Here is a 23452-nt window from a genome sequence, read left to right on the forward strand (position 1 = left end):
TTAAACTTTACTAAAGTATGTTTTTTGCATTCATATTCATACCTGAGTGTACTCCTGTCACAACAACTGTTTTTATTGGACCATACATTTTTCAAGGAATTGTTGTGCAAAAAGTATTTTATCATGATTTAAAAATTATTTTATGCCACTGGTCATTAGAAAACTTCAAAAATGTTAAATGTAACAAAGGCAACATTTTAAAATAAAGCCAACAAACCAACTCAATCACATTAATCGGATCTCTTTAGAAATTAAGGGCTCTATTTTAGTGATCCGTAGGTGAGCTGTCAGCCGTGCACCATGTATCGTGAAATAAACCAATCACCCTGTCACTTGCCATTCCCTATAAGAGCCAGGTGCGGTCTGACTTTGGCATATTGCTATTTAAATGGCACAGCTGCCTGGACTTTTCCAATGTTTTTCATCCGCGTAGATATATTCAAAATCACCATTGCTGTTTAAACAAGACAGGTGAAGAGCATGAAAATATACTGTTGGTGGGAGTAAGATAGCAATAAGCATCAAGACCACCTTGCACAGGGTGTAGGTTAGGGCCCTATGTGTTCAGAAAGGATTCTGGTTTTGCAGTCACTGATTATTTTTACCATAAAGACATGGGCTGGTTGCTGGGGTGCTTGACTCTCAGTGTGTATAAAGTTAGTGGGGATCAGTTTTTATCTTGTAACTTTTCTCCTGACTCGATGCTCAGGGCAGCTCTCCATCACTGAAGTTTTCACCTGTTCTGGAGTTAAAACTAAACCTTGGTTCTTTTTACCAACAGAAAGATGAGCCAAAACAGAATTACAGTGAAGTACTTGGCATTCAGTGCAGATAGCTTGGGCATAAAACAATTAACAGTGGCTGTGTAAACAAAAATAAGACAGAATGACAGAATGAAGGTTACATGCTGCTCCACCATGTTTACCTGGTGACTACAACTAGATTTACTACAGGTCCCACAATGCAATGTTTCACAGAATTAACCCGTAACTTTCTCAACACTTTGCTTTCCTGTGAGGCACAGCGCGCACACAGGAAAGAGCACAACAGGCAATATCGAGAGTGACAAAAATGTACAACATGTACAACAATATTTATCTTACAATAAGTTGATAATATAATTATCAGTTCAGACCTACCCGAGTTTCTCCAGTTTGCAGTGTGGATCCTCCAGTCTGTCAGAAAGCAGCTTCACTCCGGACTCTCCTGGGTGGTTGTAGGTCAGATCCAGCTCTTTCAGGTGGGAGGGGTTCGCAATTAGAGCTGAAGCCAGAGAACAACAGCCTTTCTCTGTGATCATACAACCAGATAATCTGCAGACAGAGCAAGAGAATGTGTGAGTGACAGAAAAAAAGAAAGAAAGAAAGACAACATTGCAGACTGAGGAAGATAAGGCACTTTGATATTAGTAAGTCTCTTTTTTTAAATAACACTTCAAAATCGAAAAAAAAAAATAGAAAACTAAACTTTATCGCTTTGACACAGATTAACAAATTCATGAACCCCAAACCTCAACAGTAAGCATCTCTGTGAATACAGCATTAGCATTGATGTGGACCAAATAATTGAGTTCATATTAACTTTTGCTAAAATTGTTTTTGCTCGTGCATCACAATTTTGTAATCAATGTGTGATGTATCTCAAATGTTCATTTAAGCTGGACATTCTTAAGACGATTGCAGAAGACTATTTGTTTGTTTGGTATACTCTGACTTTCGTCAAACACTTTTTTCTTGTGTGATTTGTTATCATCATTGTAAACACCTGAATATTTACACATTTATACATGTAGAATTTCTAGTGATGTCAATCGATAAAAAAATGCAATCCAATTAAACCTACCAAAATGCTGTGATTAATTGCACTCGTTTTTCGTGAGACGGAAGTTTTTATAGTGGGTATATTATGGAGTGAATTTTGTGCCAAAAGTTTATGTTGTGCGACAAACTTTATGTTGATGGACAGCTATATTGTGACAAAAACATAACTCAATGGCTGTTCTAAATTTCTTTAGCTGTAACTAAATAGCGCTCTCTCTCTCTCTCCCCGAGCGCTTTCGTTTGTGCACTCTCTGTTTCTCTCTCATGTGCAGTGCGCTCTCGTTGCGCGATCTCTAACATATAGGTCAATACTCAAATAACCTCATAAAATTGATCCATAATGTATATTGTGGCGTGAGGAGGCGGGGGAACCGGGGGTCCACCCCACGCAGGAACGCTCAGCCCTGTCTGTCCCAGCTGGTCTGCATCAGGACTGATTAAACAGCCAGCTGGGACAGGCATGTAAACTGAGCCTCAGCCCTCACTCAGAGAGTATTTTCACTGGGGAGCTGAGGGCTGAGGCTGCACAGACTTATATTTAAAATTTAAAAGAAACTACTGAACTCTAAAACCCCACTGTGTCTAAACTTTCCTTTTCTCTTGTTCTTTCTCTTTCTTCCACTCCCACTTACTCGGGTCATTCTCACAAAATCCGGATTCAGAGGACATTCAGTATGGCTGTTCTAAATTTCTTTAACTGTAACTAAATAGCGCTCTCTCTCCCCCCGAGCGCTTTCATTTGTGCACTATCTGTCTCTCTCTCATGCGCGTTGCGCTCTCGTTGCACGATCTTTTGAGTTTATTCTGGGTGTGGTGGAGGACCTTTAAACCAATAAAAGGTTCCTTTTACTGTGCTTCCTCCTTCCGGGTCACAGTGATCACGCCCCTAACCCCAGGGGCGAATCACAATATATATATTTCCCCTAAACTTTCCTTTTTCTCTCGTTCTTTCTCTGTCTTCCACTCCCACTTACTCGGGTCATTCTCACAAAATCCTGATTCAGAGGACATCCAGTATGAAAATTTGCAAAATGCATTTAACGACAAATTTCCTTTTGAGGATTTAAGATTAAGGTCTAAACTTACTATGAATATTATTTTCAGAACATTTGTTCCATTTTATTGCATATTTTATTAGCATTTTATAGATGAAGTCCACAAAAATGTATCATTACCGCAATGTGATATGACATCAAATATATGATAAAAATGCAATTTTTTTTATCAAAGTTAAGCAGTTCAGTTCATTTACAGTTAAGCAAGGGTTTAAGACTGATTAGCTTACACTTACACACAATGCTACATTATGAAAAGAATGTTGATTTTCAAGAACATTTCATATTATTTAAGACAATTTACAATGCAAACATTTGCATATCAAAAGAATATTTCATGTAGACTATAGCACCTTCATTAATAAAACAGCTCACTTGACTATTGGAAACCATTCAGCAAATGTCAAAGAAAGACCTCTCAGAAACTCTGAAATCTTTTCTATCTTTATGCACCATCCAGCATTGTATGCCTACTAAGACCAAACTTTTATTTTTAGTCATTTACGTAGTTTTTTTTTTGTGTTTTGCCCATATGTCAGGCATATGTCAGTGCTGTAATATCTGGCTGACTTTTTTTCCTCCATTGCTTTTTCTTTTTGTCATGGTACTTTTTGGTCAGATCACATGTTGTCTGTATTTTCCCACTGGAAATAGCAAATATGAAATTATGATATCCATTCCAGTTTTTGTTCAATTCCATAGAATGGACTGTACACAAATAATATCATGTGAAAGTAACTCCAGCTGGAACAACTGTCTGTGTCGTTGAGTATGTGTGTGTGTTTTTCTAAATGTTGTAATTCTTGCTGTAAATGTTCTCCCTAAACTTTGACAGCCTTGCTTTTGCTGCTGCCTTTCTTTCCTCAATAGCTACCTGCCTGTAAACAAATACACATCGCATATTACAATAAAATATATCAAAGATGGAAAAAAGCTCTCTGGTTATGTGGTCTAACATCTAATTCTGTGTACGGAATTAGATTTAGTGTCAGGCCAGATAAGACGGAACATTAGTGACCTCTACTGGTGGTTTGCAATAGCTAAGTTAGAATGGTCTACTGGAGAAAATGTTCAGGGTAACGCTCATGTTATGACAATCAGGAAGTAAAAAAGGCATCTGTATTATGCTTCCTAATCAAATTCTCATTACCAAAACAGTTCATCTCATTACCGCAACAGGTATTGAAATGTAGCGGTAAGTGAGAATTCGGTTGGAGGATGAGTGACTTTAAACTTTTATGCTAACTGTAAAGGCACCATGAGGGCTAGATAAATTTTCACATACAGTGTCCATTTAGACCTTAATATACTATATTATAATCAAAAATACAGACTGTAACTTCAAACTGTAGGCTCAAAACTTATATCAATATATCGGTAATGACAATGAAAAAGTCGTGCAGACAAGTTGATGAGCAATCTTTTAACTTTTATCCAGAAACATATGAGAAGAACTGCTTACATGGTAGCCATCTTGAGTGTCATGGCCAATGTCTTCCCTAATGTTGAAAACGCCTTGAAAATGTAAGTTCCTTGTGGATTTAAACAATGATTGAAAATTGTTGCGGAGGATGAGAAAATTAGTGTTGGACACATTCCTTTTCTTTATTAATTTTATTGTTTTTACTTTTCAATGTAAAATCGTTTATGTTTATTTACTAAAAGTGTTTATAGTATGAAATGCATTTAAGTATTTTGTTTTAAATGTTTAAATATTAAAATTTCCAAACAATGTACTGAAATTCTGATATGGACATGTTGAGGAAATGAGAATTTTACTCTAAAATGTAAAAAAATTACAAAAATGATATTTATAATGTTCATTTTTAAACATGTGCAAGATAGACCAAAGGACGTTGTTTATGATTCTATATTTTTTATTTTGTTAATATTTACTTGTTTATTAAAATTCCTCATGCCACCTCATCCATCCATCCATCCATTACGCACAAATACACACGCACCCGCAAATATACTAATGCACGCACATTAATCCGTTCACAAAATCCCATAAAAATCACAAGAAACCACTTAGGAATAACTTAATGCATGCAACGTCTCAATGTGATAACATGTATGTCACACCAAATCCAACACTTTTTATCTTATGTTATGTCTCTTCTACTTTGTTTGCATTTAATCACTCCTTTCTGTATCTCTTGCACCAACCTCTATTTTATTACTACTATATATCCCAGATCCGAAAAATGCATTTTTGTTTACACTCCATCCCCCAAACACCAGAAAATATCCTCAAACATCTGCACATTCATATCATATAATTGATAAACATTATTAATCCGTACATCACAACATGTCTGCACTTAAATTTATAAACTAGAACATACGTGGTATCGGGACACAGATTAAGCAAGTCAAGGTACTAAACCATCTCACTTCACTAAAGGCAGACATTTGTTTACTACAAGAAACACATCTATCAGAAACAAATCATCATAAGCTCAGATCACCACAATTCACCCATATATTCTCAGCCTACTATAACTCCAAACAAAGAGGAGTATCAATACTAATAAACAAAAAAATCCCCTTCACACATAACACCACTATATCAGACACAGGTAGATACATCATAATTAACATCAACATCAGCAACACACCCTTAACAATAGCATGTTTTTATGGCCCCAACATTTATAACCCATCTTTCTTTCATGAGTTTTTCAACCATATAAACAATATATCAGATTCCACAATTATAATTGGAGGTGACTTTAATTCAATCATTGACCCATGTATAGACAGATTAACTATGGCACACAATACATACCTCGTTACTTACAGACCCAGAATTTGACAGCTACATTAAAAAGAATGGACATCTTTCCTAGAAATAAATGATGCTCCAGAAACCACACCAACAATACTATGGGAAACTGGGAAAGCAGTACTAAGAGGCAAAATCATCTCTTACTCTTCCTGTAAGAAGAAGAAAGATACGGAAAATGAGTCTAATCTACAACATCAGGGAATTGTCAAATGAAATGATAAAAAAAAAACATCAGATAAAATTAAAAAAAAGAGTTAAAAGAATGTGAATCACAGTATAATGAACTTATAAAAAGAGGACTAAAGTTTTAATGCAACGACTAAGATATAAACAATTTAATCACAACAACAAATCTGGTAAATTCTTAGCTAACCAAGTAAAACATAAAGAAAAAAACAACAATCCCATCAATCAAATATGAGACCGGACTAATCAGCCAAACATGAAATAAAATTAATCAAGTATTTGGGAAATTCTATAAAAATCTATTGTCACCAGAACACGATCCAGACCCAATAGATATTCCCACTTTCCTCAATAATATACACCTACCCAAACTAACTGAAGAACAAAAAAGCATATTAGAAAAGCCAATAACATCAGAAGAACTCCATAAAGCCCTCCGTAAGATGCCTAATAACAAAGCACCAGGACCAGATGGCTTTCCCGCAGAAGACTACTCAATCTGATACATCACACAACAGTCCATAAGTCAAAAACTGCAATAGTCACTTTAGATGCAGAGAAGGCTTTCGATAAGGTTAATTGGAAATTCCTTTTCACTACACTACATTAACTAGGTTTTGGAGAATCATTTATAGATTGGATTAAAACTCTCTACACTTCACCCAAATGTTACCAGATTTGGGTTCATGTCCCTTTAAGCAATGTATGTTAAGCGCACTATATTCTGTTTAGATCAGTTTGGCGGAGGCAGCGGCAGGGTGTGTTGAGGAGAAAATTAGGGTTAGGTGGCTGCTGCTTCGTCTCTCTCTCTCTCTCCGCCTCGTGTTAGACCAGTTACATCTACGGCTCTCCCCTCTGTTCTCTGAATGCTAGCTACCTTTCTTTTGGAGTGTTTGGAACTGTTAATAAATGAGAGAAGCGCTTGGGAACTCACCCTAGACTCCTGTGACTCTTCCTGAAAGAAACCGAGTGCGGTTAAAGTGGGTATCACCCTAGAGCAGTTGACTCTAGCCCAAGGAACTGCGGGTTCCACTGGTTCCCGTCTACGGCCGGGAGAAACAACTGCCAGGAGAAGAAAGGTGACACAAAGCCACAGTAAATACTAACGGACTAATATCACAGAATTTCACACTGCACAGAGGAACTAGGCAAGGATGCCCACTCTCTCCTCTGCTGTTCTCTATTTTCATAGAACCATTAGCAGCAGCTATACAACAATGCCCAAATATCAAAAGGTATCCATACCCACACTACCGAACAAAAAATCAGCCTTTATGCAGATGATATTCTACTATTTCTACACAAATAATTAAAACATTCTCTAAAATCTCAGATTATTCCATTAACTGGTCTAAATCCACCGTTCTACCATTTAACATGAACTTATCAGACACAGCAGTTCAATCACTCATTGTGTCCCATACTCACAACCACAACCACCCAGAATCAAATTAACCACATTACAAAAACAAAGAACTCAGGGAGGCCTAGAAGCTCCAAATTTCCAACAATACCTCTCTGCAAACCAATTAAAGTACATTATTAAATGGATAAAACCAAATCAAACTGATGAAATATGGAGAAAAGTAGAACAAACATCAATTAATGAAATACAAATCTCAGACTTACCATTTATTAGCACAACAATCAATCGCCACCCTTGTTTCAAAAATCCAATTATATCTACGACTCTGACAGCTTGGTGGAAAATTCACAAGAACACAAACACTAGACGTGCACCCATTAAATACTCACCCATATGGCACAACCCCGACTTCCTGCAACCAAAAAAACCCAAAACTACAAAAATGGAAAGAAAAAGGTATTACACATTTACACCACGTTCTACACAACAATAACTCGGCTACTTTCTCACATCTAAGCCAGAAATATAGCATTGAGAGGAACAAGTTTTTGGAATATCTCCAACTTAGATCTATGTTAAACTCAAAAATCAAAGATTACGCATTACTAGAACTTAGCCCACCAATTTCAGAATTCTTTAATATCTCTTCCTTAGACAAAATTCTATCAAAAATATATAGGCTTTTATTCAAATTAGACCAAACAGTCGCTATCCCAATAAAAAAATGGGAAGAAGATATCTTAATTACCCCCAATGCTGATTTCTGGAGAAACATTATGGAAAACACATTCACCATGACTAACAATACTAACCTCCACCTTATACAATATAGAGTAATTCACAGGGTACACTACACTAAGCAAAAGTTACATAAAATGGGACTAGTAGATTCAGAAATCTGCATACACTGCTCACTAAACACTCCAGACAAATACATACATGCTCTATGGTACTGCCCACCAATCAAACACTTCTGGCAGCTTGTTATAACTCGGCTAACTCCACTATTTAAACAGCCAATCTCTCCATCCCCATCACTCTGCCTGCTTAACACATGAACCACAAACCTAAACCAGGAGGAAAGCAGAGCACTTTTGGTGGTGCTAACCATCGTCAAAAAACAATTCTCACAAACTGGAAATCAAGGACAAAAATCACCATCAGTCAATGGGAAAACTAACTCACAGAACACATAGAAATGGAAAAAATATCTGCATCTCTCAGAAACAGAACTCATGAACACATAAAAACCTGGTCAGCATTAAACAACCTCCTACATCAGTGACTCCATCAGTCTTTAACAGAAAACCTACACACATCCATTATAAATCTACTTTTTTTTCCTGTTCCAAGGGGGGGGGGGCACAACATACAGCACGTAGGCGTAAATGTTGACACATTATTCAAACATTTTTATAGTCTGTGTATGACCTTATTGTCATATTTTAGATAATGTTTTTTTATTTTTGCCTTATGTCTACAGTGTTATTCACGAAAACACAGATCATTTCCATCTTGGTATGGAAACTGTCCATGTTCGATTCTAGCTGTAAAAACGAATACCAGCGTATGCAGTTAGAAATGCAAATGAGAAGGAAGCACTAAGAGGAAGAATACAAGAACTGGAACACCATAAAAGTAATTTTATGCAGTGTTTTTTTTTGTAAACATGAGGAATGAATATGCACGAGCCCGACCCGACGACCCAATTAAAACAGTTTAAATGAGCAAAATCTGTTCAGAATGATGTTGAAGAAGACCTATTATTTAAAAAAATAAACTGTATTAAGAACAGATTTCCAAAAGATTAAAACACCAACAATGCGAAATGATCCACAAAAATGATATCTGAATGACCTTCCTCTAATCTAATATCATTTAACATGGTTCAGGAATATAAATTACTTTCTTAACAAACGAACATTTTAATATTTAGCAAATAGCCTGGGCAAAAACACAAAAAATGGCTGTTCCCAGCACACTCATTAAACCAAAATAACAATAACAATAATTTATAATTAATTTATTTTTAATAACTTAATAATTATTATAATTTATAAATATATAATTAACAATATATAAGAATATAAAATACTTTCAGAACAAAAGATTTTTTATTTTATTTTAAGCATATAGCCTTATTTTATAGCCTTTATTTTAACCGTATAGCACTCTGCACTTAACTCTACGAACGTGTTGTTTCTATCAACAATTAACTTGTATTAGCTCCATACCACTGACTGTCCTTGCATTGGACCAAATTTAGCTTCAGAGGGCTCCATTTTGTTGGCTATTTAGCTACACAAAGCTCTGTAAGACAAGTGCGTAATGCGAAGTGGAGGAGCGCATGTGTGAGTACAGGTCGGGAATCGGGTCAGACTCGGGCTGATAATCTAAATTCTACTGCTGTGGAAGCTCGAATGAAGCTCTGAGAATCATTTATTTTAATTTTTGCAAATTCTGAAGACATCGCGATTAGAAAGCCTACTGCCTGCTGACCTGCAGCGTCGGAAAGCGGAGACGCCTCTGTTTACCAGCCGTAACTATAAAATAAAACATTAAAATGTGCACAGTAACTATTAGTGAAAGGACAAATAGAACATTTGTTTAAAACAATAAACTTAGGTTCCTTACTGTATTAAATCTTTTTGCAACATAGTGACAGTGCCACAATAATGAATGAAGAATTTCTAGCATGGTTAACTAATCCTGAATTCATTTCTTAAAACTGGAAACACTCATCAATGTAACACAGCCACAAGGTTTTTTTTCCCATTTTCTCTCCAATTTACACGGCCAATTACCCAACCCACTCATTAGGACTCCCCCTATCCCTAGTGATGCCCCAACACACCAGGAGGGTGAAGACTAACACATGCTTCCTCCGATACATGTGAAGTCAGCCACCGCTTCTTTTCGAGCTGCTGCTGATGCAGCATTGCCAAGCAGCATCACAGTGCGCTTGAAGGAAAGCGCAGCGGCTCGGCTCCGGTACATCAGCTCACAGATGCCCTGTGCTACAGACATCACCCTTGGAGTGATGTGGGGAGAGAGCACCATCTACCCACCCAGAGGGAGCAGAGCCAATTTTGCTCCTTCTGAGCACCGACAGCTTGATGGCAAAGCTGCATGAGTGGGGGTTCGAACCTGCGACCTCCTGAGCCACAAGGTTTTTAACTGTACCGCGGAGTTCAACTACTGTCGCTCGGAGCTTTTTAACTGTACCGCGGAGTTCACCTACTGTCGCGCAGAGCTTTTTAACTGTACCGTGGAGTTCACCTACTGTCGCGCGGAGCTTTTTAACTGTACCGCGGAACTCACCTACTGTCGCGCGTGTCACCTTTTTTCTCCTGGCAGTTGTTTCTCCCGGCCGTGGACGGGAACCAGTGGAACTTGTAGTTCTTTGGGCTAGAGATAACTGCTCTAGGTTGATACCCACTTTTACTTCACTTGGTTTTCTTTCAAAGCAAGTCACAGGAGTCCAGGGTGAGTTCCCAAGCACTTCTTTCATTTATTAGCAGTTCTAAGCACTCAAACATAAACGTAGCTAGCATTCAGAGAACAGAGGGGAGAGCCGTGGATGTTAACTCACCTAACACGAGGCGGAGAAAGCAGCAGCCACCTAACCCTAATTTGCTCCTAATCACACACTGCCGCTGCCTCCGCCAAACTGATCTAAACAAAATATAGTGCGCTTCACATACATTTTTTAAAGGCACCTGAACCCCAATCTTGTAACACGAGGATCTTTTTAACTGTATCGCGGAGCTCACTTATTGTTGAGCAGAGGGTTTTTTTGTTTTTTTTCCTTTTCAGAGCCACGCTACGCCAGATTTCTGGTGCGGCACCGGAACGGTATCACCCCTGTATCTATAACCACATCATCCATATATCAACACTACATGAATGTTCCTACACACACACACACACACATGCACACAGTCACATAACACATTCAACATATTTTTATTTACTTACTTATTTTTTTGTTATTCTGTGTGTTATTATGTTAGGGATGGATAAATGGAAAAATATAGGAAGCCATACTATAATAATTTTTATATATTTTATATATATTATAATAACTTTTTTTATTTTTTTTTCCAAGGGCACAACTTCTTCTTTTGTGTTTTTTTATATCTCTCTTCTCTTCTCCTATATATTGTTTTCTATTTGGTTTAATTTGTATATATACACATCGTTATGTCCTCCCTCTGCACAGTGACCTCAGTTATCAGAGGTTTGTATTAATAAGAATAAAGTCTTATTGGTTCTCCGAAGAGGGGTGGCGGGCAAAAAATAAAATGTTAGGAATCAAAATCAAAAATTGTATGTTACAAATTCAAAAGAGAAAAATATATAGCAAATATATATGTTTAAATATACTTGGTTATTTTATTATCCTTTACAGTTATTATCCTTTACAGCGAACAGCTTCCAGTGCACAGCAGCAGCAGATACTTTAACAATTAATTTTCATACAAACATTCTGTTCAATGTTATATTATTCTCTGTATCACTCCATTAAAAAGCTCACATTAGCGAGATGTGCTAAATATTCATGCACAAAGTATGATAGTTACATAGTCAGTGAGCTAGTGAATTAGATAGTTACCTCTTCACTGAACTAGTGAGTTAATTAGCCAGTAAGCTAGTGAGTTAGCTAATTACCTAGTCAGTGAACTAGTGAGTTACCTACTCAGTGAGCTAGTGAGATACCTAGTCATTGAGCTAGTCAGTTAGCTAGTTACCTACTTTGTGCATGAAAATTTAGCACGCTAATGTGAGCTTTTTAATGGAGTGAAACAGAGAATAATATAACATAATATAACATTAAACAGAACATTTGAATAAAATTTAATTGTAAACACAATCTGCTGCTGCTGCTGTGCACTGGAAGCTTTTTGCTCTCCGTGTTTGGAAGGACGCTTGAAATTAACGGGGTGGGCGTGGTCAGTCTCAGTGGTCAGTCCAGAACCAGCTGACCAATGGAGGTTCAAGGGGAACGCCTTCTTCTAAGCCCCGCCCACCTGTGAAAAGTGTGCCAAAACTCAGAAAAAAGACTAAAGCAGAAGCAAAGGAGAGATTCCAGAAGCAAAAGTCTTTAACAGAAAAATCCAAAAAACTCCACAAAAAATTCACAAAAACACAAAAATGAAAGCAAAGACTGGCAAAATCCAAACTGAAACAAAGTAACCAAGTATAATTAAAAATACATATTTGCTATATATTTTTTCTCTTTTGAATTTGCAACATACAATTTTTGCTTTTGATTCCTAACATTTTGATTGCGGATTTTATTTTTTTGTGTAAAACTTTTGGCACAAACGGAGAGAGAGATGGAGAGAGAGCAACAAAGCTCTGAGCTGGAAGTCTGAACCAGATTGTTACAGCTGGACACCGCATTAAAGTGTTTAACCACAAAAGAAATCTGCATGTTGGGTGGAGGCGGAGCAGATTACGGCAGAAGTTGGGGTCAAACTTGGGTTAAAAAAAATTGTAGCGCGTTACTGATTCCAACTTAACAGAGTATGTTAATGATTTAATGCTGACAGCCCAAATAATTTCAAATGAACAATCACAGAAACACTGACCTGAGAATCTGCAGTTTACATTGTGAACTCTCCAGTCCAGCAGAGAGCAGCTCCACTCCTGAATCCTGCAGGTCATTGTTACTGAGGTCCAGCTCTTTCAGGGAGGAGTTTTCCAGGTTTAAAACTGATTCCAGATTTTCACACGTCTTTCTTCCTATATTACACAAAGCTAATCTGAAAATGTAAGAATAAACACAAACACAAATGATTTTACAATGACTTCAATGTTTAAATAACACATTTTAGTGATTTCCTAAATGTAACATGTATTATGCTGTTACTTTTGTACATGCCACATTTAATATTTTTTTCTAGTGGTGTCAATTGATTAAGAAATCTAATCAGATTAATCATGACAACATTAACTGCAATTACATTTGTTCTTCTTAAGACAAGTTTTTATAGTGGATATTTAAATGTAAATAAAAGAATGAATGTAAGAAATGTAAAATGCAATTATTAATGGTGTCATTTAAAATACTATTATATACTTGTATTTTTGAGGGGAGATGAAGCTAACGTGGGCCGCTGGAATAAAGAATGCATGGTGAAGTGGAATGGACTCAGGAAGTGTATGTTATTGCACACATGCTTACAATGGGGAAAAGACCTTATTACAATTTAAATGGCCTGGTGGAAATATGTAATCGCCAGTATTCAGTAATATGTACACTGTTCCTTTAAGAGCTTCTTACAAAAGGTGCACTGCCCTTTTACGTGTATAGCTATGCTGAGAGTGCGGTAAACCTGAGTGTGTGCTGTGCTTTACCACAGAGAATGCTGGACCTAGCTTCTTTCTTTTATTCATTTTTTTCTGCAAGTAATAACATATATGTGGTGCTTTTAGCTCATGTATGAACTATGTTGTATGTCTTTTTTTGATGTGGACATTTTACATTTCCTATCATACATACACACATACATAAAAGTTAAAAGAAAAAAGGAAATGAGCATGAAAGAGTACAATTACTCTTTTTGTATTTAGTCTGTAGATGCAGTATCATGACAAATTAAAGGGCATGGAAAAGTCTGAGCAGGGAGAGTTGTTTAGGGCTCCTCTCCTTTGCCAACCTGGAAAGTATAGCCTGTTCAGACTAACCTTGCACATCCTTCTGTGTAATTTAGTTTCTTTAATTAATTACGGTTTTATTTGTTGTCTTGTTTGTTATTTTGCTCTGTGATAACCTGAAACACTGACCTGAGAATCTGCAGTTTACATTGTGAACTCTTCAGTCCAGCAGAGAGCAGCTCCACTCCTGAATCCTGCAGGTTGTTGTTACTGAGGTCCAGCTCTTTCAGGGTGGAGTTTTCCAGGTTTAAAACTGATTCCAGATTTCCACACGTCTTTACTCCAAGGTCACATGAAGCTAGTCTAAAAATCAAGAATAAACTAATGATTTTACAATAAACTCAAAGAAGAATACTTGAATGGATTGACAAAGAATAGAAAATAGAATTAAACTGTGAAATGTATTGTCTGTCTAAAGAGCTGGTGATCAGCATGGGCATACAGTTCACCAGGGACAGATTATAATGAGTTAAAATAGAAAAGAAAACGTTTATCAACTTGAACATTACACCTTCTTGCACATATATGTATATATATTAGAAATAAATACAGACACTTAAAATATATGTTCTATATGAAATTGTTATGTTGTATTGCTAATCATCATTTCTCCAAAGCATATTGAGATATGATTTTTTAGTCAAATCACCCAGTGCTACTTTAGAGTGGATCTGCAAGAGATGTGCATTTATTTTAACAAAAACATATAACTTGAACAAAACCTTTTTTTAAAGATTGTATTTAATCAGTCTAAGACAGAAACTTCATGTACTGTTTACATTAAAATGATGGTTTAATTATTATTACACAAAAAAGGAGAATGAATGCTTATATGTGATAATGTGAATAATGTGAATCCACCTGTGATTAAATGGAAACTGATTCTACACATCAGCAGTTGATTAAAAACTGTGTGAAGGCCTGAATAAAAATACTCACACAGCTCTTGTGGATATTTTAACTACTGGCAGCAGCCTCAGAAGACACTCCTCTGATGGATCATATTTACTGAGGTTAAACTCTTCTAGCTCTTCTTCTGAGTTCACCAAAACAAACGCCAGAGCTGACCACTGAGCAGGAGAGAGTCTGGCCTTTTGAAGACGACGGTCACCACCTCTCCTCAGGTATTTCTGCACTTCCTGCACCAGAGAATGATCATTCAGTTCATTCAGACAGTGGAACAGATTGATGGATTTCTCTGGAGATGAGTTCTTCTCAATCTTCTCCTTGATGTATTGGACTGTTTCCTCATTGCTGTCAGAGATCCTCTCTGTCTGTGTCAGTACGACTCGTAACAGATTCTGATTAGACTCCAGTGAGAGACCCAGGAGGAAACGAAGGAACAGGTCCAGGTGTCCACTCTCACTCTGTAAGGCTCTGTCTATGGCACTGCTGAGGAAGTCAGTCATTGATGACCTGCTGAAGAGTTCAGATAGTTCAGTGTTTTGGTTTTTAGTGGTTTGCTGATTCAGAACGCTTCTGTCAATGAAGCAGAGAAATGCATATAAAGCAGCAAGAAACTCCTGAACGCTCAGATGTACAAAGCTGAAGACCTTCCCCAGGTGCAGCTCATGTTCCTCCCTGAAGATCTGGGTACACACTCCTGAGTACACTGACACTTCTTTAATATCGATACCACTCTCTTTTAGATCTTCCTCATAGAAGATCAGGTTTCCTTTCTCCAGCTGCTGGAACGCCAGTTTCCCCAGAGCCAGGATACTTGTTCTAGTCTGCTGAGGATCAATGTCACTTTTCCCACTGTACTTCTGGCTCTTGTGTTTGATCTGAAAGATCAGGAAGTGTGTGAACATCTGCGTCAGGGTTTTGGGAATTTCTCCACTTTCAGCTTCACTCAGCATTCTCTCTAGAACAGTGGCTGTAATCCAGCAGAAGACCGGTATGTGGCACATGATGTAGAGGCCTCTTGAAGACCTGATGTGTGTGAAGACTTTGTTGGCCACGTCCTGATCTCTGATCCTCTTACTGAAGTACTCCTGTTTCTGAGGGTCACTGAAACCCCGCACTTCTGTTACCTGATCAAAACACTCCGGAGGGATCTGATTGGCCGCTGCTGGTCGAGAGGTGATCCAGAGGAGAGCAGAGGGAAGCAGATTCCCCTTGATGAGGTTCGTCAGCAGAACATCCACTGAGGTTTGCTCTTCTATATTCACCAAGTTCTCATTGTTCTGGAAATCTAGAGGCAATCGACACTCATCCAGTCCATCAAAAATGAACATGACCTTGTAGCTCTTATAATGTCTTGGTTTTAAATCTTGTGTTTCTGGGAAAAAGCTCTGAAGAAGATTTACCAGACTGAGCTTCTTCTCCTTCATCAGATTCAGCTCTCTAAAAGGAAGTGGAAATATGAAGAGAATGTCCTGATTTACTTCTCCTTCAGCCCAGTCCAGAATGTACTTCTGCACAGAGACTGTTTTTCCAATTCCAGCAACTCCTTTAGTCAGTACAGTTCTGATGGGTCGTTTCTGTTCTTGTAATGGTTTAAAGATGTCGTTGCATTTGATTGGTTTTTCCTCTGTTTTCCTTTTCCTGGATGCAGCTTCAATCTGTTTCACCTCATGTTCCTGATTGACATCTCCTCCATCTCCCTCTGTGATGTAGAGCTCTGTGTAGACCTCATTCAGAAGTGCTGACTTTACATGGCCCGATATTCCTTCATTAAGTATCTGATATTTATTTTTCAGCTTGGATTTGAGCTTTCGTTGGCATGCTGGGGCTAATTCTGATAACAGAGGAAGAGAATAAAGAAAATGTAATTAGCTGTGATCTTCATGAAAGACCCCTGTGTAGAACAACTTTGATATAGTAGATAATTATTAGGTTTAAGGATACATTTGATGCTGTGACACAATATCTTATAATTACAAAATCCAGTTAACTACTGCTTATTATTCTAATTTGAAAAGCAGAACTCCTCTGAGGAAATAAATTAGCCCTTTAAGTTGGTCCCCATTCTCATGACCCAGAACTCTTACTGCTCTCTAGTGTGTTGGCGAGGTCTGTCTGATTCATGTTCCTCAGGATGTGCAGTGTGACCTTCAGCACCCCCTCCTTATGATCATCATCCACCTCTCCCTCAGAGCATGCTGTGTAATCTGGACTCAGGAGCTTCTTAAACGTGTTTAGCTCGTTCTTCACTAGAGAGATAAACTTCTCCTGCAGCTCCTGATTAAGAACAAACATCAGAGAATCAGTAAAGCTGTTACAGTACAGAGAGAGAGATGATGACACTGATCTGAGGACAAAAGGAGTTATGGATGCTCTGATGTGTAAAAGGTATTATTAAAACTTTAAAGTAAAGTTACATTTATATGTAAAATAAATCAGGGAGATGCACATCATATATATGGTTCAGTACTAACCTTGAATATGTGGTCCAGTTCTTTTCTGGAAAAGTTTTTTTTCTTCTCACTGTGGATGAACAGAAAAGCCACACTGTAATCCACATTATTAAATCAGATGATTTAAAAAACGTGTTTCAATAAAATATGGTGAGATTATTAATAAAATAAAGAATAGCAGCAAATAACAGATACAAAGAAAAGATTAATCTGTAATTAAAATAAAATGTAAATAAATGTATCAGGAATACCAGAACCAGGAGAGACACACACTGATATGAGTCAAACAGTTTAAACAGTTTATTAACAAAAGGGACAAGCAGATAAGGATAGTCTAAAGCAGGCAGGGTCAGTAACATAAAGCCAGCATAAACAAACAACATACCAGTAGAGAGGAGAAAGCAGGGACGGTACACAGAGAAATAGACAGAAGTGGAATAAGCAGAAGGGTGGTCTAATAACAAGCAACAGAAAGCAACAAACAATAAACTGAGCAAGGCAAAAAGGGTAAACAGTAAAAGAGAAAGGGGTCAATAAACGATAAGGCAGAATAACAAAGAGATACGTGTCGTAGAAGAGCTAGGGAACCAAGATTCAATACTCAGCAACTAATAGCTGAAACTAAGGGGTATTTATACTCAAACATTCAGGTGAGCAATCAGTAGCTGTAGCTCAGCAGCTCAGCAGAAATGTGAAAGTAATTAGAAAGAAAACAGCTAAAAGGTTTTCCAGAATTTTAATAAACATAGTATGTTTTAAAGTGTATTCTAATTTATTCTGAATACATTACTGGTCTATGTATTGTACTAAAACACATTCTCCCATTACTGGATGTATGTACTCACCCCAGCAACTGAGATGATAAATATATGCACAACAGATTATTAAGTTTTATTCAATGATATTAAAGAAACAATAAACAGCATGGTTTAAATGCACTGAACAATAATTAGAAATTTAGAAAACTTTCCACCAGACACATAAAGCTTTGTGGTTTGGCCACCAAATGGCGCTAATGTGTCGTAAAGCTTTGAGTGGAGAATATTTTTCGTACAGTTAGGAGAAACGATCCAGCGCTTATATAAGCTTTAGTTTACCATCAATAATATTTTAGATACGTTAGCAGAGCAATTTCAGCAGAAGTAGCATTAATTGGGTTTAATTTAGCATAAAAGAGGACAGAACAGAGCACACATACACACATGGACAAAACTGTTGGTACCCCGCGGTTAATAAAAGAAAAACCCACATTGGTCACAGAAATAACTAGAATCTGACAAAAGTAATAATAAATAAAAATGCTATGAAAATGAACATATGAAAGTCATATATTGCTTTTCAGCCATGCTTCAACGGAATTATTTAAAATATATATAAAAATCTCATGAAACAGGCCTGGGCATAAAAAATTGTAACCATTAATTTAATATTTAGTTGCACAACCTTTTAAGGTAATCACTGCAATTAAACGATTCCTGCAGCTCTCAGCAGGTATTTTGGTCCACTCCTCATGAGTTATCTGCTCCTGCTGTCTCAGGTTTGAAAGAGCCTTTTCCAGACGGCTTTATGTTTCAGCTCCTTCCAAAGATGCTCAATAGGATTGAGATGGTGTGATCTGACACTGATGCTCCTCGAGCTTAAGATTCACCTTTAATCTCTTTAGAAGTTTTTCTGGGCTCTTTTGTTTTAATGGGGATTGTTTGTTTTGTAGATTTGTGCATGAAACGAGCCTATTACTTCAGATACTGAAAGCAGGATGACCTAAAGCAAGTATTTATATTGATTCCAGCTTAAAGGTGGGTTTGCTTAGTTGTGGGGTTAAGGGCTCCTTTTTTTTTAATATTTTTCCTTATTTGTATAAATTGTTTTGTTTTTAGGTGTCCCATTGAAGTGCCCCATTGACCGTGTCGAGGTGGCATTAAGCACACTCTCTTCCCTAGTGTCTGCTGCTGTTTTGCCTAGGCTGGTGTTTGGCCTGGGCTGTTTTGCCTATATTGTATTTAATCCGATTTGATATTTTATAATTGACTGCTCTAATTCGGCATCTAGTCCATGGGGTTGAATTATTAATTTTGTTTCTCTTCTTTATTTTCGTTTGGATTTTATTTATTTTTGATCCTAATATTTTTTTGGTTATTATATTTGTTTAATATTGTGTTATTGGGTCAACCCTGTTTGTACCCTGGGTTTTGGTGTTGAATTATGTGTTTCATTATTGATAGTGGCTTGGGTCAACTGGTATAACCTGTGATATAAATTATTAACCATCTGTCTATTTTTACTCTGTTCATAGAACTTCAGCACAAGTTCTCCTTTGGGCTGACTGGTTATCCTCTTGGGAGTTTCCTTTTTCCTCTTCACTTCTCTTACACTGGGGTTGCTGTGATGGAGTCATCTTTATTGGAGGTTTTGTAGTGTGTGTGTGATTTGTGTATTCTCAACTGTAAACCTAGCCTAAATAGCCCAAGTGTGCATAATTTAAATTGACATTTGATGGTAACATTTTAAAAGAATTTGGCAGCCAGTAAATTTTATTTCCTCTCAAATGAACCTGTGTGCTATAAAGGTGTATTTGAACCATATTTCCAGAGGTGAAATTCCACAGGTGGCGTAGTCGAGCTATTATTTATTTAAGTGTTTTTATATGGATAAATATAATCATCTGAATGTTCTCGGGGTCACACACAGTTCAAAATCAATGTCAGATTTTCATTTATTTATTTTCATAGAATATTATTTATTTATTATTACTTTTGTGGAATATGGAGCTACTCTAGAGTTTATTTCATCCATTAAAGCTCAGTTAAAGTCAGTTACTCAGCACATTAAAATATTCTCATTTAAACTGACATTAGCAATAAAACAAAAAATAATCTAGTCTGCCAAACACAACACACTGCACAATGATTGTTGTCCCTTCACAGAATATTGTTGTGATTAATACAATTAATGTTTTAATTTGATTGATATAACTTGTATAAATATAATTTAGTTTTGCCAATCTAACACTGATGCTTTTATTCAAGGATAGGTCACATGGTGCACTGTTCAATATTTTATTATGTTTTTTTATGACAAATAAAAAAAAATATTTAGATATTGTTTTTATCAGTATCGCACACCCCTTATATAGATATGTGTAATTCTCCAACCTATAGCTGATATTGTAATGTACTCTTATTGTTGACATCAGTCAGTCTAATCTAAACCCCGCCTCCCCATCCCACCCAGCTGTGTACACTGATCATTACATACAGAGAATCTCACACTGACCTCTTGTGTGTGTGTGTGTGTGTGTGTTATATGGTTTAAAAATATAAATTATAGTAAAAATCAGTAAATGATGTAAGTGATGTTTCACTCACTGTGGGTCAGAGGTCATATCTTCACTGCTGAAATTAGGACATTCCCCAAAGGACCAGTCACTCTTCATAGAAACACAGCTGGGTTCTGGAGAAGCTCCTCTCTGGGTTTCAGTTCTGTTAACATTAAACACAGTGAAACTCCAGCATTTACACAGTGAAACTCCAACACACAGCACATCTTTAATAAAGATCAGGAACTGAAGAGCTTCACTCTCAGAACAGAACAGTAGTTTAGTGCAGTGATGTACCGAGACCCAGAGCTTCCTCCTCCACTGCTGAACTTTAGAGGTTCCTCCATGGACCAATCACTCTTCATAGACACTCCACTGGGGGCTGGAGATGCTGCTCTCTTCTCCCTGTAAACAGATCTTCATGATGAACCATGATGAGAGTAAACTGTGGAGTAATGTGTTCCTTTACTAAAACTTATTCACAGGTTCCAGACTAACTTCTTCATAACCGTCCCAGAAGCGTCCCGAAGCTTTCTGTCAGCTTCCCCAAACTGAAAAACGCTCGTCTAATAAATATACATATTTTAATTTATTTAACAATACTGTTGAATATATTTGTGTGTTTGTTATGATGTCACAATGTCATCACCTGATTAGATCATATTTACTATATGTATTTTATAGATCTGTGACTAGTTAATAACATGTATTGGTAAGAGTTACACAATTACACAATTATACTGTATTATAAACTAAAAGGTATATTTTATACTGAACTCTAACAGAGATACAGATCAGAACAGAATAGAACAAGTCTTTCTGTGAGAAGCTTCATTCCACAGCTTTAATATCAAACCCAATCACTTCCATCTGATCTATATAAATGCAGCACATCAGGATTTCCTCATTTCTAATACTAATGTAAACCCAGACAGCGTGTGGTAAAATCCGAGACGGATCCTCACAATGGATCTGGTTCAGAGTTCACTTTCACTACAGACAAATCCGATCCAGATTTTGATCAAATCGTCACATTTATGTTCAAAAATCTGGACCAGATCCTCTTTCCACCATCCTGAACCAGAGCAGCTCTGTTCTGGTTATTGAACCTCGCCAGCTGCAAACAGCTCAGCAACCACCCCTATACCATAGCAACCACCATAGCAACAACATAAGATCACTACAGAAACCACCTAATACTGTTACTGTGCCAGAATTAAACATATTTACACTCTACACTACAATATGGAATAATAAGTATTAATATTAACTATTAGATATTAAAGGCAGATCTTTACTTTAAATACAGATTAGAAACACATTCTACTATAAGAATAACAGGCTGGTTTGTTAAGCGTTTCTCTGTTTTTAATAGAACTCTGTTCGTAATAGTTTAAAACTGTAAAACATGCAGATCACAGCTCCTGGATTAGAGCTGAAATCATTAAAATATAAAACTACTTTACATTAGGGCTGGGCTATATGGAAAAAAGTCTTATCACGATATAGTTTTCCATATCAGCCGATATCGATATGTATCACAATATAAATCAAATAACGTTCTGTTACACTTAAAGGTTTCTTTTTACTCATAAGTGAGAGAATATGGGAGTTATGACCAAAATCACTAGCAGACTCAGAGCCTTGTGGACAGACACTAGGATATCCACATCTTGCCAGGTGGGTACAAGGTGCTCAGACAGCTTTTAAATTTATTTTAAAAAGTCATTATACATCCACACAGGTCCGGAACCCAACCCCCCCACCCCCCCCCCCCCCAATTTGTTTGGCCCTTAAGACATATATGGCCCATATATTAAGAAATATATAAACTCAAAAAAAACAAACAGACCCTTTACATTATTTGTCTGTTTAATTTAAATTCCCATAGCACTTCTAAAATTATATTTAATCAAGGGATTATTCCCCTCCCTGAATGCAGGCAGCTACAAAAAGCAAAATACAAGAGTAATATCAGTGTTCATTTTGACAGGTGGTTTTGATGTAGTTAAAGTCTTAATCTTTTGACTAAAATGTATAATAGTTTTAATTACATTCTAGTCTATCGGATATTATTAATTTTAGTCAAGTTTTAGTCGATGAAAACAAACATTTTAGTCTAATAAATTTTGGTCATATAAAGAGTATGTATTACATATGTTTTACTGTTTTTCGGTTTTATATTTGTTGTTATTTTGAGATTATGTACTGCTAATGTTTATTAAAATAATAGCTTGACTAGCTTGAATAAAAACTTGACTTTATTCCTTCCACCTCCATTACAGGTCACTTGCTTTAAAATATTTAAATAATGCTAACATTTACATATTTTAAAGCAAGTGACCTGTAATGGAGGTGGAAGGAATAAAGTCAAGTTTCTGAAATGATCCACTTCTCCTGCAGTACAGATTTATACTAACATTACTGGCTTTCAGTAGACTAGACTTACATTACTTAACAAGTGTATTTAAAACTCATCCAGTTCAGTAACAGCAATGTTTAGTTCTGTTCAAATACAGCTACACAGATTATATAATCTTCTGTATTTAGTAAAATATCCAGCACAACAGACTCTCTACCTGTTAAAAACTAAAAACACAAAGTAATCAGAGTCAGAGGAGAAACAGAAACAGGAGAATTCTGCCCTCAGGGTTTTCTAACAGAAACAGTGAGGGTTAGGAAAAAAGATGGAAAGTGCTGCTTTTCTGTGTGTTTATATACTAACCCATCACTCGTGCTGAAGTTAACGTTAATTTACACGGAAAGTGGTAAAGCGTGCTGCCCGATCGCGTGCTACACCTGTTCGCAGCACAGCTTAAACGGGAAATAGAAAATAAAGTTTATCGAATCCTATCACCCAGCTTATCAGTGTAATCGAGGAAAATATATATCGCGA

General features: G+C 36.8%; 3 protein-coding genes across 7 annotated transcripts in view; 2 read left to right on the forward strand and 1 right to left on the reverse strand.

The window, feature by feature from the left end:
- Positions 1 to 23452, forward strand: part of LOC125801167 (zinc finger protein 484-like) — a 634928-nt gene that overhangs the window by 133816 nt on the left and 477660 nt on the right. The window lies entirely within an intron of this gene.
- Positions 1 to 23452, forward strand: part of LOC125801331 (zinc finger protein ZFP2-like) — a 75362-nt gene that overhangs the window by 28362 nt on the left and 23548 nt on the right. The window lies entirely within an intron of this gene.
- Positions 1 to 23452, reverse strand: part of LOC111190810 (NLR family CARD domain-containing protein 3) — a 31342-nt gene that overhangs the window by 5648 nt on the left and 2242 nt on the right. Inside the window, exons 5-12 of the mRNA XM_049478439.1 lie at positions 20854 to 20961; positions 20606 to 20719; positions 17262 to 17310; positions 16875 to 17064; positions 14821 to 16621; positions 14011 to 14184; positions 12813 to 12986; positions 1140 to 1313 (exon numbers count right to left, since the gene is read on the reverse strand). Coding sequence (XP_049334396.1) covers positions 1140 to 1313; positions 12813 to 12986; positions 14011 to 14184; positions 14821 to 16621; positions 16875 to 17064; positions 17262 to 17310; positions 20606 to 20719; positions 20854 to 20961 — 2784 coding nt within the window. The remainder of the gene's footprint in view (positions 1 to 1139; positions 1314 to 12812; positions 12987 to 14010; positions 14185 to 14820; positions 16622 to 16874; positions 17065 to 17261; positions 17311 to 20605; positions 20720 to 20853; positions 20962 to 23452) is intronic.

This window comes from Astyanax mexicanus, chromosome 4, assembly GCF_023375975.1.
Source record: "Astyanax mexicanus isolate ESR-SI-001 chromosome 4, AstMex3_surface, whole genome shotgun sequence".
Lineage (NCBI taxonomy): Eukaryota > Metazoa > Chordata > Actinopteri > Characiformes > Acestrorhamphidae > Astyanax > Astyanax mexicanus.